The 27,280-nt window shown below is 41.2% G+C and overlaps 2 protein-coding genes across 2 annotated transcripts; one reads left to right on the forward strand and one right to left on the reverse strand.

Moving 5' to 3' along the window:
* The first annotated feature begins 2,782 nt into the window (after positions 1–2,782).
* ythdf1 (YTH N6-methyladenosine RNA binding protein F1) lies at positions 2,783–7,099 on the forward strand. The gene is made up of 6 exons (XM_079557813.1): positions 2,783–2,908; positions 3,116–3,143; positions 3,420–3,514; positions 3,596–5,206; positions 5,285–5,329; positions 6,170–7,099. Exons 1-6 carry the CDS (start codon positions 2,879–2,881, stop codon positions 6,182–6,184), a joined length of 1,824 nt encoding a protein of 607 aa, XP_079413939.1. The 5' UTR covers positions 2,783–2,878; the 3' UTR covers positions 6,185–7,099.
* Positions 7,100–9,985: 2,886 nt separating this feature from the next.
* On the reverse strand, positions 9,986–25,781 carry slc17a9a (solute carrier family 17 member 9a; the record flags this gene model as incomplete). The annotated part of the gene is made up of 13 exons (XM_079558375.1): positions 9,986–10,163; positions 11,413–11,442; positions 11,522–11,577; positions 12,814–12,929; positions 13,249–13,283; positions 14,964–15,051; positions 15,125–15,221; positions 15,299–15,389; positions 16,450–16,574; positions 16,652–16,751; positions 18,782–18,921; positions 23,041–23,238; positions 25,726–25,781. The coding sequence occupies 13 exons, from the start codon at positions 25,779–25,781 to the stop codon at positions 9,994–9,996; spliced, it is 1,302 nt and encodes a 433-aa protein (XP_079414501.1). The 3' UTR covers positions 9,986–9,993.
* Between the last annotated feature and the right edge of the window lie 1,499 nt (positions 25,782–27,280).

Genomic DNA, 27,280 nt, shown 5'->3' on the forward strand with positions numbered 1-27,280 from the left:
TTTTGTTGCTTACCTCAAGCTTTAATGTTTCACTGAGCCGGGCTTAGCACTATTTTCACAATGTCCTCTTACTGTACACTTACACTGTGTTTTGTTTTATTCCACACCTTTCATACCGTCAACTTAAAGGTGCATTATGGAACTTTTTATTGAAAAAAACAACAACTTGATTTTATTTTACCTTTTAGTTTCCCAGCAGCTGTGCAGGTGGTTAGCACGGCGTCTTTACTTTCCACACGGTGGCATCTATGACGCTCGCAGACTCCGATATTAGCCTATCAACCCGACCCGGACCCGACCGATTAGACCGATATTTTGGTGTTTTACGATATCGGTTATCGGCCGAGAACAGGCTGACAGCCCTGGAACCAAAAGTGACAAAGACTTCCTATTGAAACATTGCAGTGTTTGTTCACCTACTTCATATATTTTATGTTGTCAACTTTTACGTATAATTTAGGAAACATATGCAATAGAGATCCTTTTTTTGTTTTGGAATCTGCTGATTTTTGTCTTTCAAACAAGCTCCATCTGAAGTATATACTTAACATGAATGTCTTGAATAAATCAGCCCTTTGCCCCTCATACAGCGCCCCCTGCTGTCACAGTTCAACACTGACACGTTTAGAAGCATCATACACGGGATTAGACGAGACATTTTTTTAAATAAAAAAACATCAGTGGTGATCGGCCTTAGAGAAACCCCTATCGGTCGACCTCTATTAGATATATTTCTATGATTTTAACATTTACTATAATAACACATGTTTAACTACACTATTACAGAGGGTTTTTTTTTTTTAAATACATCAAATTAAAGTACTTAAAGCCACACCATGTAGAATTTTATCCAATAAATAAAATTGAAATACAAGCATTTATTTTGTGACAGATATTTTCGTTATTGAAAAATACCCATAAATATACAAATAAGCAAAGAAGCAGTGCCTTGGCTGTGAGCGGCTCAGCTCACCTAAGACGTGACAGGAGTGGGTATGTCTCCAGCTTGTTTTGTATTGATATAGGACTATACTTTAATATATCTGCCTGTATATCGCCATGCCAACCCCCTTGCCTCCCCCCAAAAAAACCTCCACAATGGAGATTGTTTCTCCCCCCCAAAAAAACAACAACAACAAACAAACAAACATTTAGTCCTGGAGCGTAAATGAGGCCACTATGACACTTTTATATTCTACATTCATAGTCTGTTCTAATTTGATTTTTTATTGTTTACACTTTTAAAGTATTTTAAAGTTTATTTTTCACACATTGTATGTAAGATACCTCTTGTTTACACATTTCCTGTCTATTTTGCCTAATCTGATTGTTTCTTGAGAGGTGATGTAAGGGAATTTCTCCATTGTGAGATCAATAAAGGCTTATTTTATCTTATGATGGAAAAATAAAGGGGCCATTCTAACCACACACAGCCGCTGGGTTACTTAATGGTCAAATACACTTTTTTCCACGTGAAAAGTCCCATAATGCATCTTTAAAGGAATAAATCACTGTTTTTCCATACTGAGATAAGTTCTTTAGACGAGTTGATACGCACCTGTCTGGTCTGTGTGCGGGCCTGTGGAAGAGCTTGGTCGCTTCTACACTCCGTTTGGAGCTATAGGAATACATTGGGATTAGCCAAACGCAAACAACATCTTTGGTCGTTTTGCGTGACTGAGGGCACGCACACAGACCAGGTAAGAACATATCTCAGTATGGAAAAACGGTGAACTATTCCTTTAAAGAGGGGGTATTATGCTTTTTTCAATCACATAGCACCAGTCTATAACACACTACAATGATGGCGAAACCTTCTGTTGGTCTGTAAATGCAGTAAATTAGAATAACTGCCTTGTATAAAATTGCTCTCTCAAAATGGCTGTAGTGAATGTCTTGAAATTGGCCTCTGTCTCTTTAAGAGCCTCTGACTCTTTCCGACACGCCCCCTCCACACACTGTCTGTGGCATCAGTGGGGAGGGGGTTCTGCTGAGGGGCAGTGGTTGGTTACTCGGCTGGTGACGAAAGCTCGGCGTCTCCAGGAGGTGGGGGTGTTCCTAGGAGGACTCAGGCAAACCTATCCCTAAAATGGCCGCCATCAGAGTTTTTGCAGATTACTCAAAAATACGTGAATGTGCCAAGGCAACACTTCAGGCATGTTTTTAATGAGGGAATAACATAATAACATGATGTAATTTAAAGCTTGAAAAAGTTGATTTTGCATAATACCCCCCCTTTAAAGCCATCAGAAGGCTTCATTTAGCTATTCCTATAAATCTCACAATTACCTTAAAAGCAAATGAAAAGCTTTACACAAGTCAATCGAGTCAATAACAACGAACCAAAGAGGCTTCAAAAAAATTACCGTCTCAGTTTGAAAAAGCGAACAGTTTGAGCCAAACCGAAGCGACGCCGCCGCTCGGGAGAACGTGCTCACGTCACCGCGCATCTCTTCCGCCCCCGTGTGTCCCGGATGAAGCTACCATTGGGGCCAGTGAGCAGGGCCACCACCACCGAGGCTGCGAGCGGAATTCGTTTATCGGCGCGAGGGTCGGAGCGGATCGAAAGCCCTGCGGGATTAATGTCGACAACAGCACCTCTCACAGTGGCAGCAGCACGGCTACGGCGAGCAAACTGTCCGCGCGGAGCCCACAGTCCGACCGAGAGCTGCCACTGTCTGTGAAAGTGTTAGCAGCGAAACTAACGCGGACCAGCAAAAAGGCTCATTCACGTTAGCCGCTGCTCTTTCTAGCATCCGCCGCCGAGTTTTTTTTTCGTCTCCCCCCCTCCTCCTCCTCCTCCTCCTCCTCTTTGCAGCTTCTACACATTGCATCTCGTCAGGGCTGTAAGTCCATAAAAACCACACCTGCTGAATGAATGATGTCGGCTACGAGCATAGACCCTCAGGTAAGCTGCTAGAATGCGTGTCACAGAGAGAGATGCGAGCTGTGTGCATCCTACTTTTACATAAGATGGTGCTGTCAGTTTGTTAGCCACCTAGCCAAAAGTGACTGGTTCTGATGGCTGTACAAATGATTGGATCTTTGCTACGCACCGCTGTGTCGATGCTAATACGTCTTTTGCCTGTGTTTCTCTCCACTCTGCCCTCCACAGACATCAAAGGGGCAAGATGCGAGCAAAGGTAAGATGCAAAACACACACACGTAGGCTTCTCAGTGTGTGTGCCAGGGTTTAGACTTTTAGTGATTCTGCTTTGAAGTGTAAAAATAAGATCAGATGATATTGTGTAATTACAGTATTACAGTTATTAAGTATCATTGTGCACATTCCCGAGGCCTGACACCACTCGCCTTCACTCATCCTGAGAAGCATATTCTTAAGAATCAAAACACGGCCGCTCACTTGTTTGTTGTCTTTTGTGATCATTGATTAATGTGTTTTCACTTTGTTCTTGCAGCTTTTCCAGTGTCTGTTCAAAATGGTTCCCTTCATCAAAAGGATACAATGCATGACAATGACTTTGAGCCGTATCTCTCGGGCCAGTCCAATCAGGTTTGCCATAACACATGTTTTATATGTTGAAATAATCTTCCATTTTTGGCAACATCAACATTCTCTTTCATTCAATTGCAGAATAACAGCTACCAATCCATGACGGACCCGTACCTGTCCAGCTACTATGCTCCCTCCATTGGTTTTCCCTATCCGCTCAGTGAGGCTCCCTGGTCGACTGGAGGGGACCCGCCGATCCCTTACCTTACGCCCTACGCACCACTCAGCAATGGAGACCATCACTTCATGCATGACACGGTGTTCGGGCAGCCCGGAGGCCTCAGCAGCAGCATCTACCCCCACAGGTTTAACTTCTTCCCGGAAAACCCAGCCTTCTCGGCCTGGGGGACGAGTGGGTCGCAGGGCCAGCAGACTCAGAGCTCAGCGTATGGGGGCAGTTACAGTTACCCCCCGAGTTCACTCGGGGGCACCCTGGTGCCTGATGGGCAGACAGGCTTCCACAGTGACACCCTGAACAAGGCGCCGGGCATGAACAGTCTGGAGCAGGGCATGCTGGGATTAAAAATCGGTGGAGATGTGACCGGCAGTGGCTCGGGTGTGAAGGGAGCGGGTTCAGTCATTGGCGGAGGTCCGGGTATAGCGACTGTCCAGACGGGAAACGGAGGCACCACTATAGGGATGCCCCCTCCGAAGCCGACATCTTGGGCCGCGATAGCGAGCAAACCCGCCAAGCTGCAACAACAGAAGATTAAGTCAAAACCCATCGCGGCCATAGCTGGGGGAATCCTGCCTCCGCCGCCTCTAAAGCACTCCATGGACATTGACACATGGGACAACAAGGGTCCCGCCGCAAAAGTGCTGCCCCCTCTGCCGCCTCACCACCCCCCGCCCCTTCACTCCCACACCAGTCTGATCCCACCTCTGCAGCAGTCCATTCAGTCAGCCCAGTCCTTGGTGCAACAGATGACCATGCCAGGCCCTCCCCAGTCCTACCAGAACCACAACCCCGCCCCGCCACCGCAGACTCGCTGGGTGGCCCCGCGCAACCGGAACCTGTGCTACGGGGGAGGCAGTTTAGACAGCAGCGGCTCATCTAACGGCGGGAGTGTGGGGAACGGAGGCGCGGGACTGGGGGGTATGCCCTCCGGGCCCGATGCCGGATCGGAGTCCCACCCGGTTTTGGAGAAGCTCAGAGCGTCCCACAGTTACAACCCCAAGGACTTTGATTGGAACCTAAAGAACGGACGTGTTTTCATCATAAAGAGCTACTCGGAGGACGACATTCACCGCTCTATCAAATACTCAATCTGGTGCAGCACGGAGCACGGGAACAAGCGCTTGGACTCGGCGTTTAGGTCAATGAACTCGAAAGGGCCCGTGTACCTGTTGTTTAGCGTCAACGGCAGCGGGCATTTCTGTGGCGTGGCGGAGATGCGCTCGCCCGTGGACTATGGCACCAGCGCTGGCGTCTGGGCGCAGGACAAGTGGAAGGGCAAGTTTGACGTGAACTGGTTGTTTGTAAAGGACGTGCCTAATAGCCAGCTGCGCCACATTCGATTGGAGAACAACGACAACAAACCGGTCACCAACTCGCGCGACACACAGGAGGTTCCTCTGGAGAAGGCCAAGCAGGTGCTCAAGATCATCGCACAGTACAAACACACCACCTCCATCTTTGACGACTTCTCCCACTACGAGAAGAAGCAGGAGGAGGAAGAGGTGGTCAAAAAGGTACGGTTTCTACAGAGTGTGCTTTCTGTTTTGTGACTGTTTAAAATTAGTGAAATAATCATCAATAATTTCCAACAGAGCTATGAACCTGCCTCGATACCAACCAGATCCCGAATTGATCAGGTAAAGGATTCTGCTATTTTAGTTCTGCATAAGATTCATTAACGTATCCCATGACTGAGCCCATTATAGTCTCCATTTTTAGGATTATTCACCATTCACAGATTGATGTAGAGATGTAAATTTCAATGACTGGACAGGGTTGATTTAAGATGAGAACATCTCACTTCCGTCTTCAGAAGCTTCTCTTGTTCTTGAAGTCATAAGACTGATTCCACAGAGAAGGTGGCCCAGTGGTGGAGCAGTTACACAGTCCCCAAAGTCCCAGGTTCCATCCTCTGGGTACTCCGGTTTCCCCTACCATTGAATAGAAGCACAATAGGCCGGGATAAATGAGAGTGTGTTTGTGAATGCGCAGATTAGCCCGTGGCACAATCTGGCGTGACATGTTTACAAGCACGAGTCCCATGTGTGTTGATGAACCTGCGCTGACCCAACCAAATAAAAACAAATGAATACGTGTCCGTTTTACGTCATCAATACAGTCCAGTTGCTGATGTTTAAATCTCTACCACAGTTCAGAGACTTGATTTTGCCATGGTAACGGCTCATATTTCATCACTCATGTATAGCAGTGCTTCCCAACCAGATGTACAGGGACCTGGGGTTACTACAAGCAATGTAACGTTCATAGAAATGTTTTTGATGTAGCATGTTTGAGTAAGAGGTGCCGTGTATGGGGTCAAAGTGCATTTTACTTTAAATAATCTGCCCTAAATGGTTGGGAATCACTGGATACTGCATGTCGGTCTCCTTTCTCATCTCTCAATCTCTCTTATATTGGTGTTTATCGGCTTATTTCATGTCATAAACTGAGCGTTCCTTTTCTTCTTTCCCTTCTAGGATCGCCAGAAGTGAAGTAGAGGAGACTGCCTCTGATAGAAGACTGATATTAGATTTAAACTAAAAAATTACTTGGACATAAAGAAATTATAACAAACTAATATTTTTCCTATTTAATTTTGGTGACTTTGGCCCACGTCGAACTGCGTTGAGCCTCACCCGCTCCCAGTCCACAATGCGTGCAGGGATGAAGCTCGTTACATCGGTTCAATCGCTTCAGAAATATATTTTCTTGATTTTCTGTATTTTTTAGCCTTATAAATAATCTATTGCTATTCCTGAAGTTGCGTTCTTAACAAATAACAATTATCTGCACGCGGTTTTAAAAATCTACTCTACTACAACATGCTGCTGATATTCGGTGACTGTTCACTTTGTGGTTTGTGTGTTGGAGAAATGTTAAGTGCTTGTGTCAGTTTAAAACCTACGAGTGGACAACACTTTATTCACAAAGCCGTCTGTTATCATTGTGTGAGAAGTTGTATTTTATATTATCAGAAGAAAAAATAAGTTCCGTTCCACCCGTTTGTTTTCGTAAGGGTGACTCTAGGTGAAGGAATGTGTACACTGAAAGTCTCTGTATGCATAGACATTAATGTACAAGGTCATGACAGTAGAAAGTATTATTGCTAGAAAAATATTTTTGAGCATTGTTACCTGGCTTACGTTTAAAAAAGCTGCGTTGAAAGTAGATAATGTAACATTTCTCTTCTCCCCTGCGGAGACTTGAGCTTTTTTCTGCCGATGCTAAAATGATTTTTTTCCTTTTCTTTTCTTTGATGCCTCTAAAAATGCAAGAGATTCGGGGGGAAAGATTTGCGTAAAATCTGTTCCCCGAAGACAAGACGAGAGCTGCACAATATGAGAGATTGCAACATTCGATAACCGCCTTGAATCATGCGATAACAATATTATAGTACGTGATATTAAGTTTAAACTAAAAACAGGAGCAATTTTCTTCAAACAGGATCAAAATTGAACAAAAGTGGCGAAATCAAGACTAAAAAAAAAGTCAAAATCAAGACTAAAACTGAGCTTTTGCACATTTTCTGTGTCGATCCTCAGTGATATCGCGACGTATCGTGGCTTCCTGCGATACTGATATTGCGTCACCGAATAATCGTGACGGCAATAACTTTTCCCATCTATTGTGCGGCTCTGTCCTCGACTTGAGTTATTTCTCAGAAGCGTTCATTTGTCGGAGGGTTATCCCAATTGTAATTCTTTTTGCGTCTCTCCTCTGAGCACCTCCGGGAGAAAATGTAGCATGCGCTGCTTTTTAAAATTGAAGCCAGGCCGGTCACTTTGATGTTTCTGTTAGTAACTTGCTTTATTGTTCTTAACTTAATTCTAATATTGGCATTTTCATTGCTATAACCTGTCTCCATAATCCTTCTCAAATGTAAGCTTTAATGTATTGGCGTTTCTAACCGAGATGGCAAATGATATCTCGACCAGTCAGTGTATGAAAATCTACAAACTAGGCTATATGGTAGGCTCTATGTTGTGACTTTTTCTTTTAAATTGCTTGCTGTATTGTGTGTATGCGAGAGTGAGAATAAAGAGGCAGGATGATTGTCGAGCAGAGTTATATAACATTATTGGAAATATATTACCTTTATGCAAAAAATTCAAGTCACCCTCAATTGTATCTTCATTGTATCAGAGCTCACCATCTGACTCTAGATTTGATCATGTTCATTATTAAAGATATACTTATCTGTTGGTTGTGTTTTTGGTGTCTCAAACTCCATTTTGTGTCAAGCTTGGGCTTCTCATCAACTATGCCACAATTTACTCCAAATCCCTCCCACTGGTGCTGCAAACTGGGGGTTACGTTTGACCATTAGAGGCCAATGTCCTGATAGTTGATTATCATAATAGATAAAGGTGATGAGAGTGAGGCTGTTGCACACTGTAAGGTGAGATTTGAATGGAGAAAAAAAACACGTTCTGGTTGTTCTGAGCAGTTTATTGGTTCGTAGCACAAACGTAAATGTAGGACAGTGTGTGAGAGCCGAGGCAGGTGCGCTCTGCAGCTTTTCTCCGTGTTCGTCTTGAAGCCAGGGGCTGCTCTCTTGGCATTCACCGCGTGCCTTAATTGTATGTGTAATAAATCAAGGTCCGCCGTGAACACGAGGAGTGGAAGCCCTGTCTTTTACCCAGTAAAGTTCCAGCATTAGGCCACTGACAGCAGAGAGACACACAAAGGCTCTCACGGGCTACACGGCATCCCAACGACGGGATTAATGTTAATGTGTCTGCGCGCGCCGGAGGCACCGCGTCCTCAGGTTTGATTGAGTCTCACAGTAAAAACAGAGCAGTTCTTTTGGCCCTCGGTCGGTTTGTCCTGAGACGGTCTTCTTCCTTTCGTGTCATATCTGTCTGTCCTCCTCTGGCAGCTTTGTGCCGCTGAGCCTCTTCATTCCGCAACACAGCGCTGTCTGCGAAAGAAGATGGTCGCGCGCAGGGCTGCCAGTACCTGCCGTTATCTGCGCACGCACGCGGACACGGTGCTCCTGGTCTTGTCCCGTTCACCTGCGGCTGTTCCCGAACATTATCATCATCATCATGGCTCAGACCAGCTCTTCTTGTTCTGTGTCAAAATGTCTTTACAGCTGAATCTGCGTCTGGCATCTACAGCCGGCCGCTGATTGGCTACAGAGACACTACGTCATCACGCGCACTTCATTTTGATGTTAAGCTGGACACAGGCGCGAGGCGCTGTCCGCGGTGCTGAACTGGACCCTTGATCGGTGCACGCGGGACACCTAAAATGGTTTTCATTTCTATATTTTATTTAAACCTTGCAAGGATTAACAAATCCACAGCGTGGAGACCATTTAATGAAATCAAGATTCATCATAAGCAAACACTTTAAATATATTATATTGTAGTAATAATAATCAAGACCTAAAAGAGAGGTAGTGTCTTTTTAATTGAATATTTTATTTCGAGCCAGAAACAAGCAAAACTATACAGTGTTCAGGAACAAATACAGAGGCGAGGGTACATGCCCGTCCAAGATCTTTCATACATACAACGTACTTCCTTTCCTATGATTGGCCAACAAAATAAAATAACATTTTAGCTCAAAAAGGAGTGGGAGGAAGACAAAGGTATTAACTCTCACCCCTATTCATATATTTAAATAATTTAGATAAAGTGGTATCTGCACTAACTTCGTTTAGTCTCTGGTAGCTCGGACTAAAAACAAAACAATAGTAAGTTAGTTACATGTAAACATGAGATGCAACAATGCATTACATTAAGTCAACACTTTATAACAAGTGTATAATTATTCAGTCCTATAACCAATAAATCACCATGTTACTCATTATAAAATCATCACAACCCACAGTATTTATAATGTATATAAGTGATTGATATATAACACAGCCCATATCTATTCATGAGAAGTAGAGTAAGAACAGTTTGATTCATTGATTGATTGATGCTCATGGTAACCAGATATCTTTTATTTTCAACAGATGGGAGAAAATGCTGTGTATAATATTCATCTTGCAAGAACACTTGTAAAACTTCAACACTGATCCCCATGTGCCAGCTGCACACTCAACACATATAAATCTGATGCATATTATTAAATATATAATAAAATAAAGCCTTATAATATACAATAAAATACATTTTCTCATGGTCATAAATTAGAAAAATATGCCTTTTATATTGTTAATAAACAAACTTTTTACACAATTCCCTCAATAAAATATGAGGATAATTAAATGTAAACATTTGGTGTAACAACACAATCTGTTACACTGAGCTTAAACCTGAACTCTCAGTCTTAAGTCTTCACGTGGTTAGATAACAGTGACCGGGCTGTGCTGGTGCTGGTCGAGGCGTTGTGCGTCTCCAAAAAACAGGTAGATGCCGAGACCAGTGGCGTTTATCAGAGCCACGAGGGTGAAGACCGTGGCCCAGGTCTGCGTCACTTCTATCAGATATCCGGACAGCGAGACCGTCACCACCCCTGAACACACACTGTGGTAATTATACTGCACGGGGCGAGGAATATGTACATGCATTCAGAAGTACACAGGGAAGCAAAACTAAGGCTCATTCATACTTCACAAGACGCAAGAAGTTCTTGTTCTTGCACCCTGAGCTGCAGAACAAAATGAAGTTACTATTGCCTTGTCGCCAACTGTCGTCAGTTACAAAAGTGACTTCATTTTATTTTGCAGCTCAGGGTGCAAGAAGTGAGTATGAATGAGCCTTAAATGAATAGGCCACCGTTTTTACATACTGAGATATGTTCTTACCTTTGGCATCCGCACAGTAAAGTGAAGATTACTGCGCGGATTTCGAACTACTCCTGGTATTATTACGCCTTACAATATAGTTCCCCCTTTTATCCGCTTAGAAAATCCACATTGTTTAATTTTGTGTAATTATACTTTGTAGTGGAACACTTCACGTAACCATATTTAAATAGGGAAAACGTGGAAGAGCTTGGTAGCTTCTATCTTGACCTGTTTTGGAGCTATAGAGGAGAGAGGGAGAGGCTAAATGCTAACGCCGTCTGCGCTGTGTTTACGTGACTGAAGGCACGGGTGAAGACCAGACAGGTCCTAAAGAACTCGTCAAAGCTAAGGTAAGAACATATCTCAGTATGTAAAAACAGTGGCCCATTCCTTTTACTGAAGTGTGAGAGATTAAAGGGATATTTCAGGATTTTTGACAGAGGGCCTCATTTCCTAGTTATCCAGAGTGTTGCTGATTTCTGGAGATAGAGTTTTTGTAACTCATGCAGTTCTTATATTTGAAGAGTTTTGTGGTGCTAGGCCAGCGCATTTCTATGGTATCAGCTAGCCTGCATTAAAAACAGTCTGACCCAAGCACAGAGCACCTGAGGCAAATCACTTATAATGCCAGACTAACCATATAAATGTTTGTGTCGATAGAATCATTTTTGGAATATAACTGACCTTGCATCACATGAATGATTGTATTTTGAGGGACTACTTTCTAGCAGATCACTCCGCCACTGCCTAGCTTACAACCACGAAGCTGATGCTGCTCAAATATAAGTTCTTTTAAATGCAAAATGGCTAAAATTATTCTACTGCATGAATTACAAAAAAAAAAAAATCTCCAGAAATCAGCAACACTCTGGATAACTAGGGAATGAGGCCCTATGTCAAAAATCCTGAATTAAAGCAAATCTCACATTAGATAAAATTCACAGACACATCGACCCACAACATATTAATACTGACCTGATAAAGCACCCATCATATTCATAAAGCCTATTAAGAAAAACAGAAAGTTATGGTTTAATTTGAATATTGTGAATTATGTAGGTCTCTGCAATGAGCACAAACTGACCGTAGAGGGCGCCAGCGCACGATGGAGTGAGATCATGCACGTTCACGCCGACGCCACTGGAAAAGTCACGAAAATACAAACAGATTTTTATGGAAGTTTGTGGTAAAAACAGAAACACATTTTAAAAACTGCGCACTATTTAGATTTTGTAACGTATTTGCAAAGCATTGGTAAATAATACAAGGTTTTCCCAATTTTTTGTTAATCATTTAACCTCTCAACTCCCGCCTGAACCGAGAGGATCTCCTCATCAGATTTTTTTTCCATAATTTTTTTGTTGGGTATTCAACTCATTTTTGTCACATTTTTGTCAATTTTTTGGGTCATTTTTTAATCACATTTTTGTCCTTTATTTGGTCAATTCATTTTTGTATTTTTTGGTCACATTTTTGTCACATTTTTGTCATTTTTTTGTCACATTTTTGTCATTTTTCATCAATTTTTTCATCAATTTTTTATCAATTTTTTGTGACATTTTTGTCACATTTTTGTCATTTGTTCGTCAATTTTTTGTGACATTTCTTGTCACATTTTTATCACATTTTTTTGTCACATTTTTGTCATTTTTTGTCACATTTTTGTATTTTTTGTCACATTTTTGTCACATTTTTGTCATCAATTTTTTATCAATTTTTTGTCATTTTTTTGTGACATTTCTTGTCACATTTTTGTCATTTTTTTATCACATTTTTTTTGTCACATTTTGGTCATTTTTTGTCACATTTTTGTATTTTTTGTCACATTTTTGTCACATTTTTGTCATTTTGTCATCAATTTTTTGTCATTTTTTTTTGTCACATTTCCATCATTGTTTTAGTCTCAGTTTTGTTGCTATTTTCACAGCTTTTTTCCAGAAGCTTTTGGATTGGGGTAAAGCCAAACTGGAGAAAATGTGCTCGGTTCAGGTGGGAGTTAAGGGGTTAAAAAATGTGTTGCCATAGAAACACTGCGCTCCATCCCGGAGCGGTCAGGTTTTCAGGTTTACACTTGTGAGCACTAGTAAATAGTTTTACACATACTGTACAAAATTACCATGTGTGATTGTAAAGTATCAGACCTATACTTCATTATTTTTCTACACAAACGATAAAAGGGAGATATGAATTTCAAATTGTTAGTCGTGATCAAAATGCATTCCTAACTTACCAAACAAATAATAAGCATTTCAAACTTTTAGGGCCATTACTGCCACAATAAGGCAAACGATAACAACTACATGTTTCATGATACTTCACGATTGCTTTCACTATAGGAAAAAAATACAATTAAGTACAGAACCATTCCCCGCTCACCCGCTGCTAAAAGTGGACGCTGCGATGCTGACAGTGATGAGCGTGACAGCAGTTGTTAATGTGACAGAATTAGCCATGGGAAGAGTGAACAGCACGGGTACTCCCATAGCAATGAACTGAAAAACAACAGTGAGCAAGATGCATTAAAACACTAAATTTCTTTTTGTGTACTTTCCAAGCTTTAAGACCATCCGGAAGTACATTCCTAGTATAATTGTCAGGTGATATTCAAATAATCTCCTGCTTGAAATGTTATTTGGCTTTGCTGATAGTATTTAAGGTTCTCGTGCGAGGCAGACAGTCCTGCTCTGTGGTTCGCCCTGGGCCTCAGTGGGGCCTGTATTGGCACGTTCAAAAGAGAGAGTAGAAATTCCAACAGAAGTGACACTAATGCACAACCTCCACAGTACTTGTATAGATGTTGTGTTTTATTACCTGCATTAACTTCCTCACATATGCAACTGGGTGTGCTGAAAGAAAAAACAATAAATCGTGTTAGGGTGTACTGAAAGTTGAACAGAGTTTTATATCCTGCATGGCCAGAAACTGTAAGAAAATCATTACATCACCATTAAAAAAATGTCACACTGTTAATATTGTGTTGGACCGTCTTTAGCGTTGACTATGACACACATAGGTTGTCTCATTGTTTCCATAATATCACATGATTTATTTCCATTCGCGTTGCATTAATTTGTCACTAACATTTTGTTTGTTTATTTAGGGTTAGTGCATGTTAATGAACATACATGGGACTCATGCATGTAAACGAGCCACACTGGATTGTAGCCTAATTGGTATCACTTTATTTTACACTACCTTGATACTTGATAAATTTAGTACAATGTAATGTGCTCTGTCTCCATCTGTAATAACTTGTACCTATGTAGTACATACACAATGGAATAACTTGTATACGAGACCTTTAGTGTTAGGGTTTAAGGTTAGGGTTAGAGTTACAATTATATCTGAATACATTATGTACCTACAAACTACAAATACATATTATTCTATTGTGTATCTAACCCATACAACAATTTATTACACATTGTTACAGAGCACATTACATTGTACTAAATTTAGTTTGTACAATGTTATGTGCAAACTGAATTTGTACATTACATTGTATAAATTTCGCACTCTCAAAAACACTCATTCATCCTGGCCTATTGTACATGTTTTTAGTAGTAGGAGAAACCTACATAGGGGAATCCTACGCAGACATAGGGAGAACATGCAAAGTCCACACAGAAAGGCCCCGTGCACGTGGGAATCAAACCCGTAACCTTCTAGTTGTGAAGCACACGCGCTAACCGCGGCACCGCCGTGTTTTTATTGATGATGGTCATACCGCCTTTGCCTGAACCCGTCAGACCTCGGAAGCTAAGCGAGGGAGGGCCTGGTCGAAGCCTGGGTGAATGCAGTGTGTGAGTGAGTGGTTGGGCAGCTGTGGCTATAATAGTAGCTTACCACCGCCAAGTATGGAGTGAATGAATAATGCAATGTAAAGCAACTTTGAGTGTCCAGAAAAGCGCTATAATTATAAAACCAATGCATTATTACTACTATGGGAGACTGGGCAGCACAGCACATCTAAAGGATTCTCAATGGGGTTGAGGTCATCACGTGATGCGCCTCGGTGATTTAAGAACACCTGTGGTTCACATGATTCACTTGTAAACCCGCAATGATCAAAACGCACTGGTCGTGCTAAAATAAATAAGTGCTTTACTTATATTATACAACTGCACAATGAAATTGCGTTCAGATGTTGGGTTAGTCCTGAGCCGCTGCGACTCTGACCGCCGCCATTGTGGGAAACCTGACCAGCATGTTTTTGGAGGTAGAGGAAGAATAAAGGACTTATATTCAGTCAGTGTGCCTTCAGTTACTTTGCCTATTTTTCATCAGGGCATATTTTAAATGAATGGCATATCTGATCATCCTGGAAGAACACCTGTCTGCACAGTTTGATCCCTGACCCAGTGAAGCGCTCCCACTCTCCTTGCAACAAACTTACTGTATAGTTTTTATGTGTATCTTGATCCATCCATCGATCTATATATCTATCTATATATCTATCTTGTGCAAACATGCTAATACAGGTGGTGACTTTTTTGGCCGAGCAGTGTAGTTATTTTAATTCATACCTTTACTTATGAGGAAATCTGAAGCCCAGCCTCCGACCAGGCTGGTGGGGATTGCAGCGATCCACGGGACAGTATTGTACACTCCTCCCTGTAAGAAAGGTCCAGCTGGGGATTAGCGGTTGATTGAGCAACACTTTGTAACATGACTACATGGGATTTGCCTTTGCATCTGGAAACGTCTCTTCAAAATAGGTAGGCAGCCACGACAGCAGAACGTAGAAGCTGCTGGCGGTACACATGTGAGCGATAATCATGGACCTGAAGCAACCAGAACAAACATCTTTCAGACGGGTGTGACCAAACAAGACTGTAATTATTAGACAATGACGCATTACCAAACAGGCGGCTTCAATACGTAACTCAACCATCGTATATTTGACTGATGCGAGCTGCTGATCATCTGTTTCTGCTCAGTAATCTCTTTGCCTGAAAATAAATATGTAAATATGTAAAAAATATGCATGATGGAAAGACAAAAATTTCTTTTTTATTAACATGTTGCTGTCCCCTCTGATCAGGGTATAGGTTTGGGTTAGCGTAATGATGAGAATTAGGAACAGCAAATGCGATTTAAAGCAGCACTTAGTAACTTGTTTATCTTAATAAATCATTTTCGCAGTTTCCTCTGGGGGTAATACATGTGTTAAACTCCCCCTGGTGTCTCTGGCCAGAAAACCACAATTGCAACTTTGCCAGCACCGGGTCGGAGTCACCAATGCACACTAGTGGAATCACGAAGAAAAAGCTAACACGCTAACGGGCAAAGTTAACTGAGGGCTAGCACCACTTAAACAGTATTTAAAGCCAAGTTTGAGGGAAAAAAATTATCTTCATTGCGTAATTGGATGTACAATATCCCTCTCTGCCTTTGTCTTTTCTGTCAGCGTAGTATTTACTCTCACGGACAATTAATGAGAAAAAAACACATGGTATGACACCTGCAGTGGCGCTTACGGCCTCTAGAGGCACGAGTTACTTAGTACTGCTTTAAGTTGTGTTCCACTCACACAGATCTTACATCATTTATTTATAGTTGGTCGGGTCATTACCCCACATGGGACTCATGCATGTAAACACACCACTCCGGATTGTAGCCATGGGCCAATTTTCATCCATCGTCTCCCACCCGTGCGCTTACTCATCGTAGCCTATTGTTCATGTTTTTAGTGGTAGGGGAAACCCTAATTTAAAATACTAGGATTTTATCGTTGACATATTAGAAACAAAGATATTTTATTTTGGTTATCTGATTTTGTTCTTACTGTAAAAATAAATCAAAATTTTGCCTCATGTTAATGTTTTGTTTTCAATAACTTCTGTAGAAACACACTTTTAAAACAAAAACAAAAAAACTATTTCAAGTAGGATAAGGGTGAGTACATCAGTGAGTCCAGGAATTTGGTTAAAACTATCAGGCGCTCTTTGAGGACAAAACACTTCACTAGTGAGACAACAGGAAGAAACCATCATGAGGGTGAACATGTACCTTTGACCAGAAAGTACCAAACCAGGACCGCCCACAGGCAACTAAGGAAACCAATCCAGTAAAATAGGTGTTCCCATCCGTAGTTCTCCAACAAGACAGACTTTATACCACCAGCCACCAGTGTTCTGAAACAAAAGGCAAAAAGCTAATCTTTTAAATAAGTATCTCACACAGAAATCAGTCACACACAAGTAAAACTTACCCGAGGTAAGTGCCACTGCTCAGGGTGCTCATCAACAAACCTCGCTCCGCCTTCACCACACGATACGCACACAAACTGGCCAAAGAAGGGAAGAACACACCTGCAACAACAAACCAGTAAAGTATCATTACAGATCCGCTACAGATCAGGATTATGCTTGTGCTTAAACTAGATAATGCAATACAATGATACAATAATTTACAAAGCAATAATACATAAAAAGTAGCAAAACTTGAATTCCACGGTTATCTGTAAAACAGCAGCTGGTGGGAAAGAAGCAACATCAGAGTTTTTACGCTGCCTGACCCAAAAAAAGAGTCAGCACATTAAAATAGGTCACACACTCAAATATCTCATTGCCTTTAGCTTTGATTACAGCATGCCTTCGCTGTGGCACTGTTTCTGTAAGTTTCTGCAATGTCTAAAGATCCAGTGTTGCATTTATTTTTCACCAAGATCTTGTATTGATGATGGGAGAATGTGACCACTGTGCAAATCTTTCTCCAGCACATGCCAAAGATTCTCAATGACGTTCAGATCTGGGCTCTGTGGCAGCAAATCTATGATTGAAAATAATGTCTTGCGCTGCCTGAACCACTAAAAAAATACTCTGAACCCACTGTACCAATGATGTAGCTTCACTTTTAAATGTTATGCCCATTTCTGTGAGTTAAAGGAATAGGCCACCGTTTTTACATAGTGAGATATGTTCTTAGCTTAGCTCAGACGAGTTCTTTAGGACCTGTCTGGTGTTCATGCGCACGCTCCGTCACGTAAACACAGCACAGACGGCGTTAGCATTTAGCCTCTCCTCCTCTCCTCTACAGCGCCAAACCAGGTGAAGATAGAAGCTACCAAGCTCTTCCACATGTTCCCTATTTAAATTAATGGTTATGTGAAGTGTAAAGGCTCATTCATACTTCACAAGACGCAACAACAACAACAACAACAACAACAGGAGGAGAGGCTAAATGCTAACGCCGTCTGTGCTGTGTTTACGTGACAGAAGGCACGCGTGAAGACCAGAGAGGAACTAAAGAACTCGTCTAAGCTCAGCTAAGAACATATCTCAGTATGTAAAAACGGTGGCCTATTCCTTTAACTCAAAGAAACATTTAAAAGTGAAGCTACATCATTGGTACAGTGGGTTCAAAGTATTTTTTTAGTGGTTCAGGCAGCGCGAGACATTATTTTCACTTATGGATTTTCTGCCACAGAGTCCAGATCTGAACGGCGGCCTATTCCTTAAAACTGATCTTACATCCTACACAATATTATTATATGCGTTACCAACAACTCAGACACAATCCTTTTTGGAAAACTGAATTCCATAAAAACATGCATGTTCTAAAAGCTTGACGTGGAAAAGTTCTTTGAATTCCACATCAGACGTACAATGCAGAGGCAACAATTAGACTACGAGTCTGGCAACATTACTTAACAGCGCAAACAGAGCTGACAGGAATTCAACTGACTTAAAGGGACTATAAGGAGTTTAAAAATGTTAAAATTAAGTATTTTCCTCCCCCTACATGTTCCAGCCATGTCCTAATGTGTAGAATGAGCTCAGACCTGTTCACCACAACTGTCTCTAAAATCCTGTACGGTCACTCAAAAATGTGTCACTTCGGCCCGAATTGCCGTCATGCACGAGCTTAATATAGAAGGTGCAGTTACACATATGGCCTGAGGTGGCAGTAGTGAGTATAAAATGGCGAACTTGCTTCCAGCCCCTTTAAAACCCTGGTGTAATTGAGGATACAGTAAGTCGTGGTGCTTTCAAGTTTAATCGAATGAATTTGTCAATGTAATAAATAAAATTAGGAATCATTTCTAGAGAACATTTTATTTTGCAAAACATTACCTCATGTGTTTGAGTGTATGTTTTAAGTATGGCAGGACATTCAAATATATAATTGACTTTATTCAACTCTGAGCCTCTTGCTGTGAGTTACAAGTGTGTTAACCGCCTAGTGTTGTGTTATTTGCTGGTTTCGAGTCCTGTCCAGTTCGTCTGGTTTAAGTGGGATTTGGTTGAAGCGTCACGTATGTAAATAACATGCGCCCGGTCTATTTCCCAGTGAAATGGAGCTACACTTTGCTCTGTTGTTTTGGCGGTGGATTACTTACCCTGTAACAGCCCCAAGAGGAAGCGGGCCGCCGTCATGAGGAACAGGGCGCGGGAGGAGAGTTTGGCCAGTAATGGAGTCACGGCGATGATTAGCCCCCACGAGACGGCAGACATCAACAGGACGCGCTCTCCGCCGATCCTACAGAGACACGGGTTTTACAGCGGTTCACTGACAAATGTCTTTCATCTTGTGTCACCACGACAGTTTTGCTCACTGAAACTGAACAAAGAAATTATAAAAAGTCAACTAAAGCTATGACTCTCCAGATGTTTTTTGTCTGACTATTGCAGGGGTTTCCAAAATGGCGGTTGGGACCCTCAAGGGGGTCTCGAGGCACTGCAGGGTTTCTACAGGCAGCAGCAAGTCAAATGTAATACTTTTTAATGCCATTTTTAACGCCCAAGTACTTAACTTAATGTCACATTTGCAAAAAAAAATCCATGAATTTTTTATTTCTTAAGATTTGCAAACATTCCATCAGAGGAATGAGGGAAAATGTTCATATTCAGAACTTAGCAAATTGGACACAACAAGCAACCTTTGAGCAAAAATTGCGCTGATTGTGTTTGACCGTAACTTTTGGATTTTCAACAAACGTATGTAATAATAACAGTTGAGCAATGCCATTATTTTCCCTCCAAAAATATATATTTAATGCCAGTTTGTGTTAAAATGCTTTAATTTTTGCATAATTAATTTAATGCCCCACAGACACCCTGCACTGACCTGAGGGTTGCAAGATTATTATTATTACATATCACTTACAAAACTAATGAAATGGAAATGTTTTTATATTATATTATTATATCATTATCAATTACATATTTCTTTTTTTTTGCATACCCCATGAGGATCCTGACACAAATGATTACACTGTGATCAACTAAACTCAGGCTTTTCAGTATTTAGGAGAGTGTTGTGTTCAAAATAAAGCTAAAATACGTTCTTTTATTTTATTTTATTGAAAACCATCATTAAAACTAGTTTTCCTTTGACAGCAATCTTAAAAGTCGAACCCCCTGCTAAGTTTTGTACTCTTGGTTGGCAATCACTGATGTAATCAACTAAAATAGGCATTATTTAATCAAATGTATTTTTCCCCTTGGCATTGGTGCAATTGCTAATTACACTTTACTGTGGTGGTCCCCAGTTGTTCACATTGATTTTTTAGAAGTCCTGACCTGAAATGTTTGGGAACCCCTGGACTAATGAACAAAATGGGCTCATTAACACAAAATCCAAGCTCCAGATGCCACTATCTTTCCCAAACCACACATATTCAAAAACGCGAACTAAATAAAGTTTTGGATTTTTTTTATTACTGAAGGCTAGAGGTTGGAAATATGGCAAATCCTCAGTCTTATACCTTTTCTTTCTATATAGTAGTATTGGAATGACATTTGTTTTGTCCTTCAGTACATTGCAAAAGCAGAGGCTTGTGATTAAAGACCTCAGTGCGATGGTGAACGAGCAGGCTGGTTGTTGTTGTTGGCTCTATCATGACAGCATTGCTCACTGAAAGTTGCAAAACGTGCTCATAAGCTTGTCCCTGTGAAGAAATGCGATGCTACAAATGCAACAGGAGAGTTATTAGTGGGTTTGGACTTCAACCAACTTTGCTCACAATTTGACTACAGTATCTCTTCCAATTGGTGGATGGTCACAGGGTTACATCACACATAATCCTAACCCTGCGACACTGCAACACTTCAGAATGTAATTATTGTTGCATGTTTGCACTTTTGCACAATCTAGTTGAGCTTAATCATGCGGGAAAAGTAAACTGTGAACTAAAATGCTAAATGCTAAACTAAAACCTTTCCAAATCTGTAAGTTGAGACTTCTCCTTTGTTTGTGAACAGGGGCCAGGCTTTTGTTAGCATACAATACCCAAACACTAACCCTTACACCTATTCCCTTATCAACCCAGTTCTACCAAAACACTGAGATTTTTCAATAAGGAGACAATCAGGACCATTAAATTACACCAGAGAAAAGAGGACACGTTTTGAGAGACGTCACTGCTGTTCCTTTGCAACAGCCTAATAGTGGCAAGTTGTCGTTTTTGGAAACCGCCCGAGCCACAGGGGCAAGTTTTAGGGTCAGTATTGTTTGTTTGTTTTTTAAATCTTTTTATGTAGACTCGGGAAAAGGAACTGCATGATTTTGGAGAAATACCAAATTTTTTTTCTGAAAAATTAACATCTGAGAAAGGATACCCGGCTAAACTATTACAACAATCAATCACATTAGTCAATTACTACTAGTAACTAGGCCTGTCACGATAACACAATCTAAAGTGTGATATATTGAGGCAGGAAACTATTGCAATTAGGGATGTGCACGATTAACGATTAACTGTTAACCACTGGCTTAGTGTTGTTGTACAGGACATTGTGTATCAACAATAATGTAAACATATTTCCCCCCACACACATTTTATGCTTATTTGCACTTACACACATATGTTTCGCATAATACTGTACAGTTGTGCTCAAAAGTTTACATACCCTGGCAGAATTGTGGACCATTTTTCGACCATTTTTCAAAGAACATGACTCATAATTCAGTCATAATTAGTGGTTGTGTGAAGCCATTGATGGTGAAACAACTGAGTTTGCTATTTTTAAACCATAATGAAAAAAGAAAGTACCAAAATGACCCTGATCAAAAGTTCACATACCCCCGTTCTGTGTATTACCCTCTCAAGCATCAATGACAGCTTGGAGTCTTTTGTGGTAGTTGTGGAAAAGGTTCTGTACATAATCTAATGGTAAAGCCAAACTACATAATCGTACAAAATCGTGAAATGATGCCCAGAGGGTTCTTCTTTTGATAAGAAAGGAGGAGTGTCTGGCAGGCCAGGCAAAAAGCCCATTTCTCTTGATCCTAAACTTTTTTGGTACTGTCTTTTTTCATAATGATTTAAAAAATAGCAAACTCAATTGTTCCACCATAAATGACTTCACACAACCACTAACTATGAGTGAAAAAAAAACCTTTTTGTGTTGTCTTTCATACTCTTTGAAAAAACAAAACAAAATTCTGCCATGTATGAACTTTTGAGTACAACTGCACACCGTAATGATTAATTGTTAACACACTTTTTAATCGATTAAAGGAATAGGCCACCGTTTTTACATACTGAGATATGTTCTTACCTTAGCTTTGACGAGTTCTTTAGGACCTGTCTGGTCTTCACCCGTGCCTTCAGTCACGTAAACACAGCGCAGACGGCGTTGGCATTTAGCCTCTCCCTCTCTCCTCTATAGCTCCAAAACTGGTCAAGAAAGAAGCTACTAAGCTCTTCCACGTTTTCCCTATTTAAATATGGTTTCGTGAAGTGTTACACTACAAAGTATAATTACACAAAATTCAACAATGTGGATTTTCTAAGCGGATAAAAGGGGAACTATATTGTAAGGCGTAATAATACCAGGAGTAATTTGGCATCCGCACAGTAAAGTGAAGATTACTGCGCGGATTTCGAACTACTCCTGGTATTATTACGCCTTACAATATAGTTCCCCCTTTCATCCGCTTAGAAAATCTACATTGTTTAATTTTGTGTAATTATACTTTGTAGTGGAACACTTCAAGTAACCATATTTAAATAGGGAAAACGTGGAAGAGCTTGGTAGCTTCTATCTTGACCAGTTTTGGAGCTATAGAGGAGAGAGGGAGAGGCTAAATGCTAACGCCGTCTGCGCTGTGTTTACGTGACTGAAGGCACGGGTGAAGACCAGACAGGTCCTAAAGAACTCGTCAAAGCTAAGGTAAGAACATATCTCAGTATGTAAAAACGGTGGCCTATTCCTTTAACCCCATGATAGCAATTAATCGATTCACTGATTAAATATGAACATCTCTCATTGTGATAAACGATACTATTGACGGCCACAGAAACTCTAATCTATATCTTAAAAATTATAATTAAAATATTCATTAGAAAAATGGGGGAAAATGCACATAAATATACTGGCAATACATATTGAGCCCTAAAATGTATTGTTTATCTGTCATTTATTGAACGATAAGTCGATAGAGTAATTATCGTGAGAGCCCTACTAGTAACAAGTAGACACACATTGGCTCTATTAGAAGTTCTCCTTTAATATGTGCGCACCTTAAATGAAAGACGCATAGCTTTAATTTTGATGGTTTTGAATTAGATTTTTTTCTAACCTAAACTGAACTTGAAAAGGAGTTGATTGGAGCATTGAATGTTTAACAAAACGCTATGGCACAGTAACCCACTTGTCGCTGACGTGTCCGCCCAGGATCTGAGTGATGCAGTAGCCCCAGAAGAAGCCGCCCAGCACGACTCCGGTGTCGATCTTGGTCCAGTGGAAAGTGGAGGCCATCGTGACGGCGCAGATCGGCATGGCCATCCGCGCACAGTACAGGAGGCAGGTGCCCAGGAACAGCACCGCAAACCATTTTCGAGCCAATGGTCTGTTCACGTGGAAGGGAAAAAAGCAGTTTGTTTACAAGCACCGACATAAGAAAAGGAAAGAGATCTGTGATTAGAGATAGTGTTATGCTTTTTTGTGAGGAGAAACAATACCGATTTAGTTTTTAAATCACAATCATTACACGGGTATAAAATAACCAGTGAAATCTCTAAGTCACTTTTACAGTCTGACCAGCTTAGTAAAATCAAGTGAAAATCCAGGATTATCCCAAGGCCATTGATTATACATTTTCTTTTACTTTCACAGTTATGCTGATGATACACAGTTATACATCTCCATGTCTCCTGATGACACCAGGCCAATAGATGCACTTTTTAACTGCATTTTAGAATCAAATCCTGGATGGCAGAAAACTTTCTCCAGCTTAACCAGGACAAAACTGAAATATTAATCATCGGGCCTGAGAGAGAGACTTTTACCCAAACTACAGTCACTGTCCATTAATCCTTCCTCACAGGTGAAGAACCTGGGCATAGATAGGTTTTTACCATCTAAAGAACATAGCCAGAGTCCGCCCCATTCTCTCTCGGGCCAACTTGGAGACGCTAATGCATGCTTTTATCACCAGTCGCATAGACTATTGTAAAGCCCTGCTTTCTGGTCTTCCCAAAAAAAAGCATTTCAGGTTTACAACTTTTACAAACTTCAGCAGCTCGTGTCCTGACGAAGACCAGGAGGCGGGACCACATTACACAGGTTTTAGAATCGCTGCATTGGCTCCCCGTGTGTTTCAGGATCAACTTTAAAGTTTTTTTAATGTTTTTTAAATGTCTTAATGGTCTTGGTCCTTCTTATCTTTCAGAACTACTTTTACCTTACGAACCTTCACGGCCCCTTCGCTCCTCTGGCAGAGGTCTCCTAGTTATTCCTAAAGTCAACAAAAAGACTCATGGTGAGGCGTCTTTCCAATATCACGGCCCTCGCCTCTGAAACGACCTGCCGGAGGAGCTCAGGGCTGCAGAGAACGTTCATGTTTTTAAGAGCAGGCTCAAGACCCACCTTTTTAGCTTAGCTTTTAACTGACATCTATTTATTTAGTCCCAATATATATTGTATATGGGAGGGTGTGCCAGGCGCATTGTATGTTGTAATCTGTAAAGCACTTTGTGATACCTTTCGGTATGAAAAGCGCTTCATAAAGTTTGATTGATTGATTGATACAGGCAATTACATTAATTCACATACTACTAATATCATTGCCTCTGAATTGCATGTTATCACCGTTTACTGGCATTATTGTACTTTAAAATCATTTAAACTTTTCCAAAATTGACTACAACTTTATCCTTCCTGTAACATCCCTGTTTAAGTTTCCAATTAAAGATCTTATATCTTTCCCCCTGTAACAGAATGAAGTTTGTTTTGTCCTTATTTAGTAGGGCTGGGACAAAATATCGGATCGGATTTGGATCGCAATACTTTGTGCTGCAACACCAACTATCAATACTTTTTCAAGTATCGCAATGCTTTCAATACTTGTGTTTGGAGGCATTTTTATCCTGCGCTCCTTCTCTTGTTTTCCAGTAACAGCACTTAGTTTCATTTCACACACTTCAGTCACTTCCAAATGGGTTTATAAACTTTAGACACATGACTGTTTTCTTTTTATACCCTTCAAGGTAGACATATTACGAATCCTAATTACTTATTGTATCGCAATATGTATCGGATCGGCCCATGAGCGTCGTGATACGTATCGGATCGTGACAAAAGTGTCCCCCCAATTATTAAGCACATCAGAAAAGCAGACACGTGTGACAAAAGATCTCAGTGCCTCGAGCATCTATTCTTAAACCATTTGTATCGATCATGAGCTTACAGGGGAGTTATTGTTGAGATTGCTGTGACAGTAAAGCTCCTTTGCTCCCTGAAAGTTGTGAAAGTTGTGCTCATTAATTCATCTTTATGAAGAATCGGGATGGCCGAATATTGCTTGAGGACAGTCTGGAATAAGTTTGCACCAACTGCTAAAATGTAAGGACTTCCCCTTAAGTAAACAAAAAACAGGTATAGGGCCATGAACTCTTCTTCTCTCCCTTTGACCCCCAGCAACACAAACACTTGACAACTTTCAACCAAAGCATTTCTCCACAAAGTTTCGACATGCGACTCATCTGCTATGATGTGCTTATCTAGAAAACTGCCAAAACACTTATAATTTCATACTGAGCAGCCTAATGTGGTGTTGCTTTTTAATGTAGTCTATGCGTGTCGTGTGCGTTAGTCACTATAGTGTGGCATGGATAACATAAAAGTGTACTGTATCATTAGGTTGCAATTATGTCTCACCTGGACCATAGCGTTTGTCCCTCTTTACACGAGCGCATTTTCGGACTCTGGGACTCAAAAAGAAAGTTAAATCCATTTTTCTTCTCTCCATCTTTCGCCAAAGTGCCAGCCATGGAAAAAAGTCCTCCACTCCTCTACGTTCCCAGCGCAGCTCTAGCCCACTGAGCCGAGATCCTACTCCAGCTCATTTCCTCGGGCAAACTGGCCAGACAGGTAAGACTTGTTGTAACCCATCGACATAACTTGTGTGATTCAGATTTGCAAGAAAGCCGAGCGCACACACGTCAACACCGCCGCCGCCGCGCGCGCCCTCGGGGACCAGAGCAGAGAGTGATGATGGCGCACGAAACTAAACCTGTAAACTATTTGTGAGCCTTTTTTAAAAGACTTTTTATGGAGTGGCAGTAGATTAGAAGCGCATTTACGATGTTTGCATAATGAAAATACTGAAGAGCGGTTACTTCCCCATTTTCTTACCTCGCGTTTACTGACAGACTCCGCCCTTTTCCAAATTACGTAGAGGTTGTTTGCTTTTTTTTTTTTTTTTTTTTTAACTTTTTTTTTTTTTCCAGCTACAAACATTTGCGATGAATAGTTAACAAAAGTAATAGAAAACTTAGTGAGATTTAAATATATAAGGAAATATCCCAATTAAAAAGGTCCGCAAACTCCACTGTTACCATGGAGATCCGCTTTGTGGTTGTTAGCAAACATCTTAGCTAAAAAAAACAATATAAAAACTGAAGGGGAAAAAAAGCCGTGGAACAACCCCGTTTGCTGTTGAGTCAGTTAAGTGTTTTATATGAACAATAACTGTAGTATTTTACCATTTAAAATATCCCGTAGTTTATTATTGCTGCAAATACCATGATGCTTATCGCGATATGACACCACTGCATGACCAAAACAAAGATCTTGTCTATCTTGGGGTTGCTCCTGTTCATCAGGTCTTCTGTATATTGCCAAAGAATGAGATTAGCTGACAACCTGACCATCCTGAATGACCAGTTCTTCATTGATGGCACGGGTGATTCCAAGATGAGAATGCCAGGATTAATCTGGTACTGTAGATGTAAAAACCTGTTGGCAGTGGTCACAATCTCCTATAATGCAAGATATTGGTGAATGCAACACTGGGTGGAAATACGTTAATCTTTTGCATTGCAGAAGCTTATGCCACAGTGAAAGCACTCTTATCGAAGCTAAAGGCCAATGCAATATTAATTCAACCTGGATAGACTCAAGCAGAGAGAAGCAGCGATTTGGAAGATTTATTGACATGTATATTAGTTTTGGCGATCAGACCCCGGTGGTAGACATCGATGTATGAAAGTCAGTATGGATGAACAGCTTGTAGTTAGGGATGTCTTCCCCGGAGCCTGGACACTGGTGGTGGTATGGAAAACCCGTGAAGATGCAGCAGGTAGAAGCCGTGGACTTAAGAGGCGGAGATGGGGTGGAGGCGGGTCACAGCGCAGTTGGGAAGCGAACAAACCGGGATTGCTAAAAGCGGAACCGAGGGCGATGATTGGCTGCTACGGAGGTGCGGCTCTTACACTGATGGCTGAGGTGGAGGTGTGGCCCTCACGGAAGCGGTCATTGGCTGGAGGCAGGTGATGCTGAAATTACTCTCCCAGGTTGAATTAACGCCGAGGCTTCATAGTGTGTGGCCTGTTTTTGTGGGACTTACTACTTCCATTTGTTTAACTCTAATTGTAAGCCAAAGAGAATTA

Source organism: Gobius niger (assembly GCF_951799975.1).
Source record: "Gobius niger genome assembly, chromosome: 6".
Lineage (NCBI taxonomy): Eukaryota > Metazoa > Chordata > Actinopteri > Gobiiformes > Gobiidae > Gobius > Gobius niger.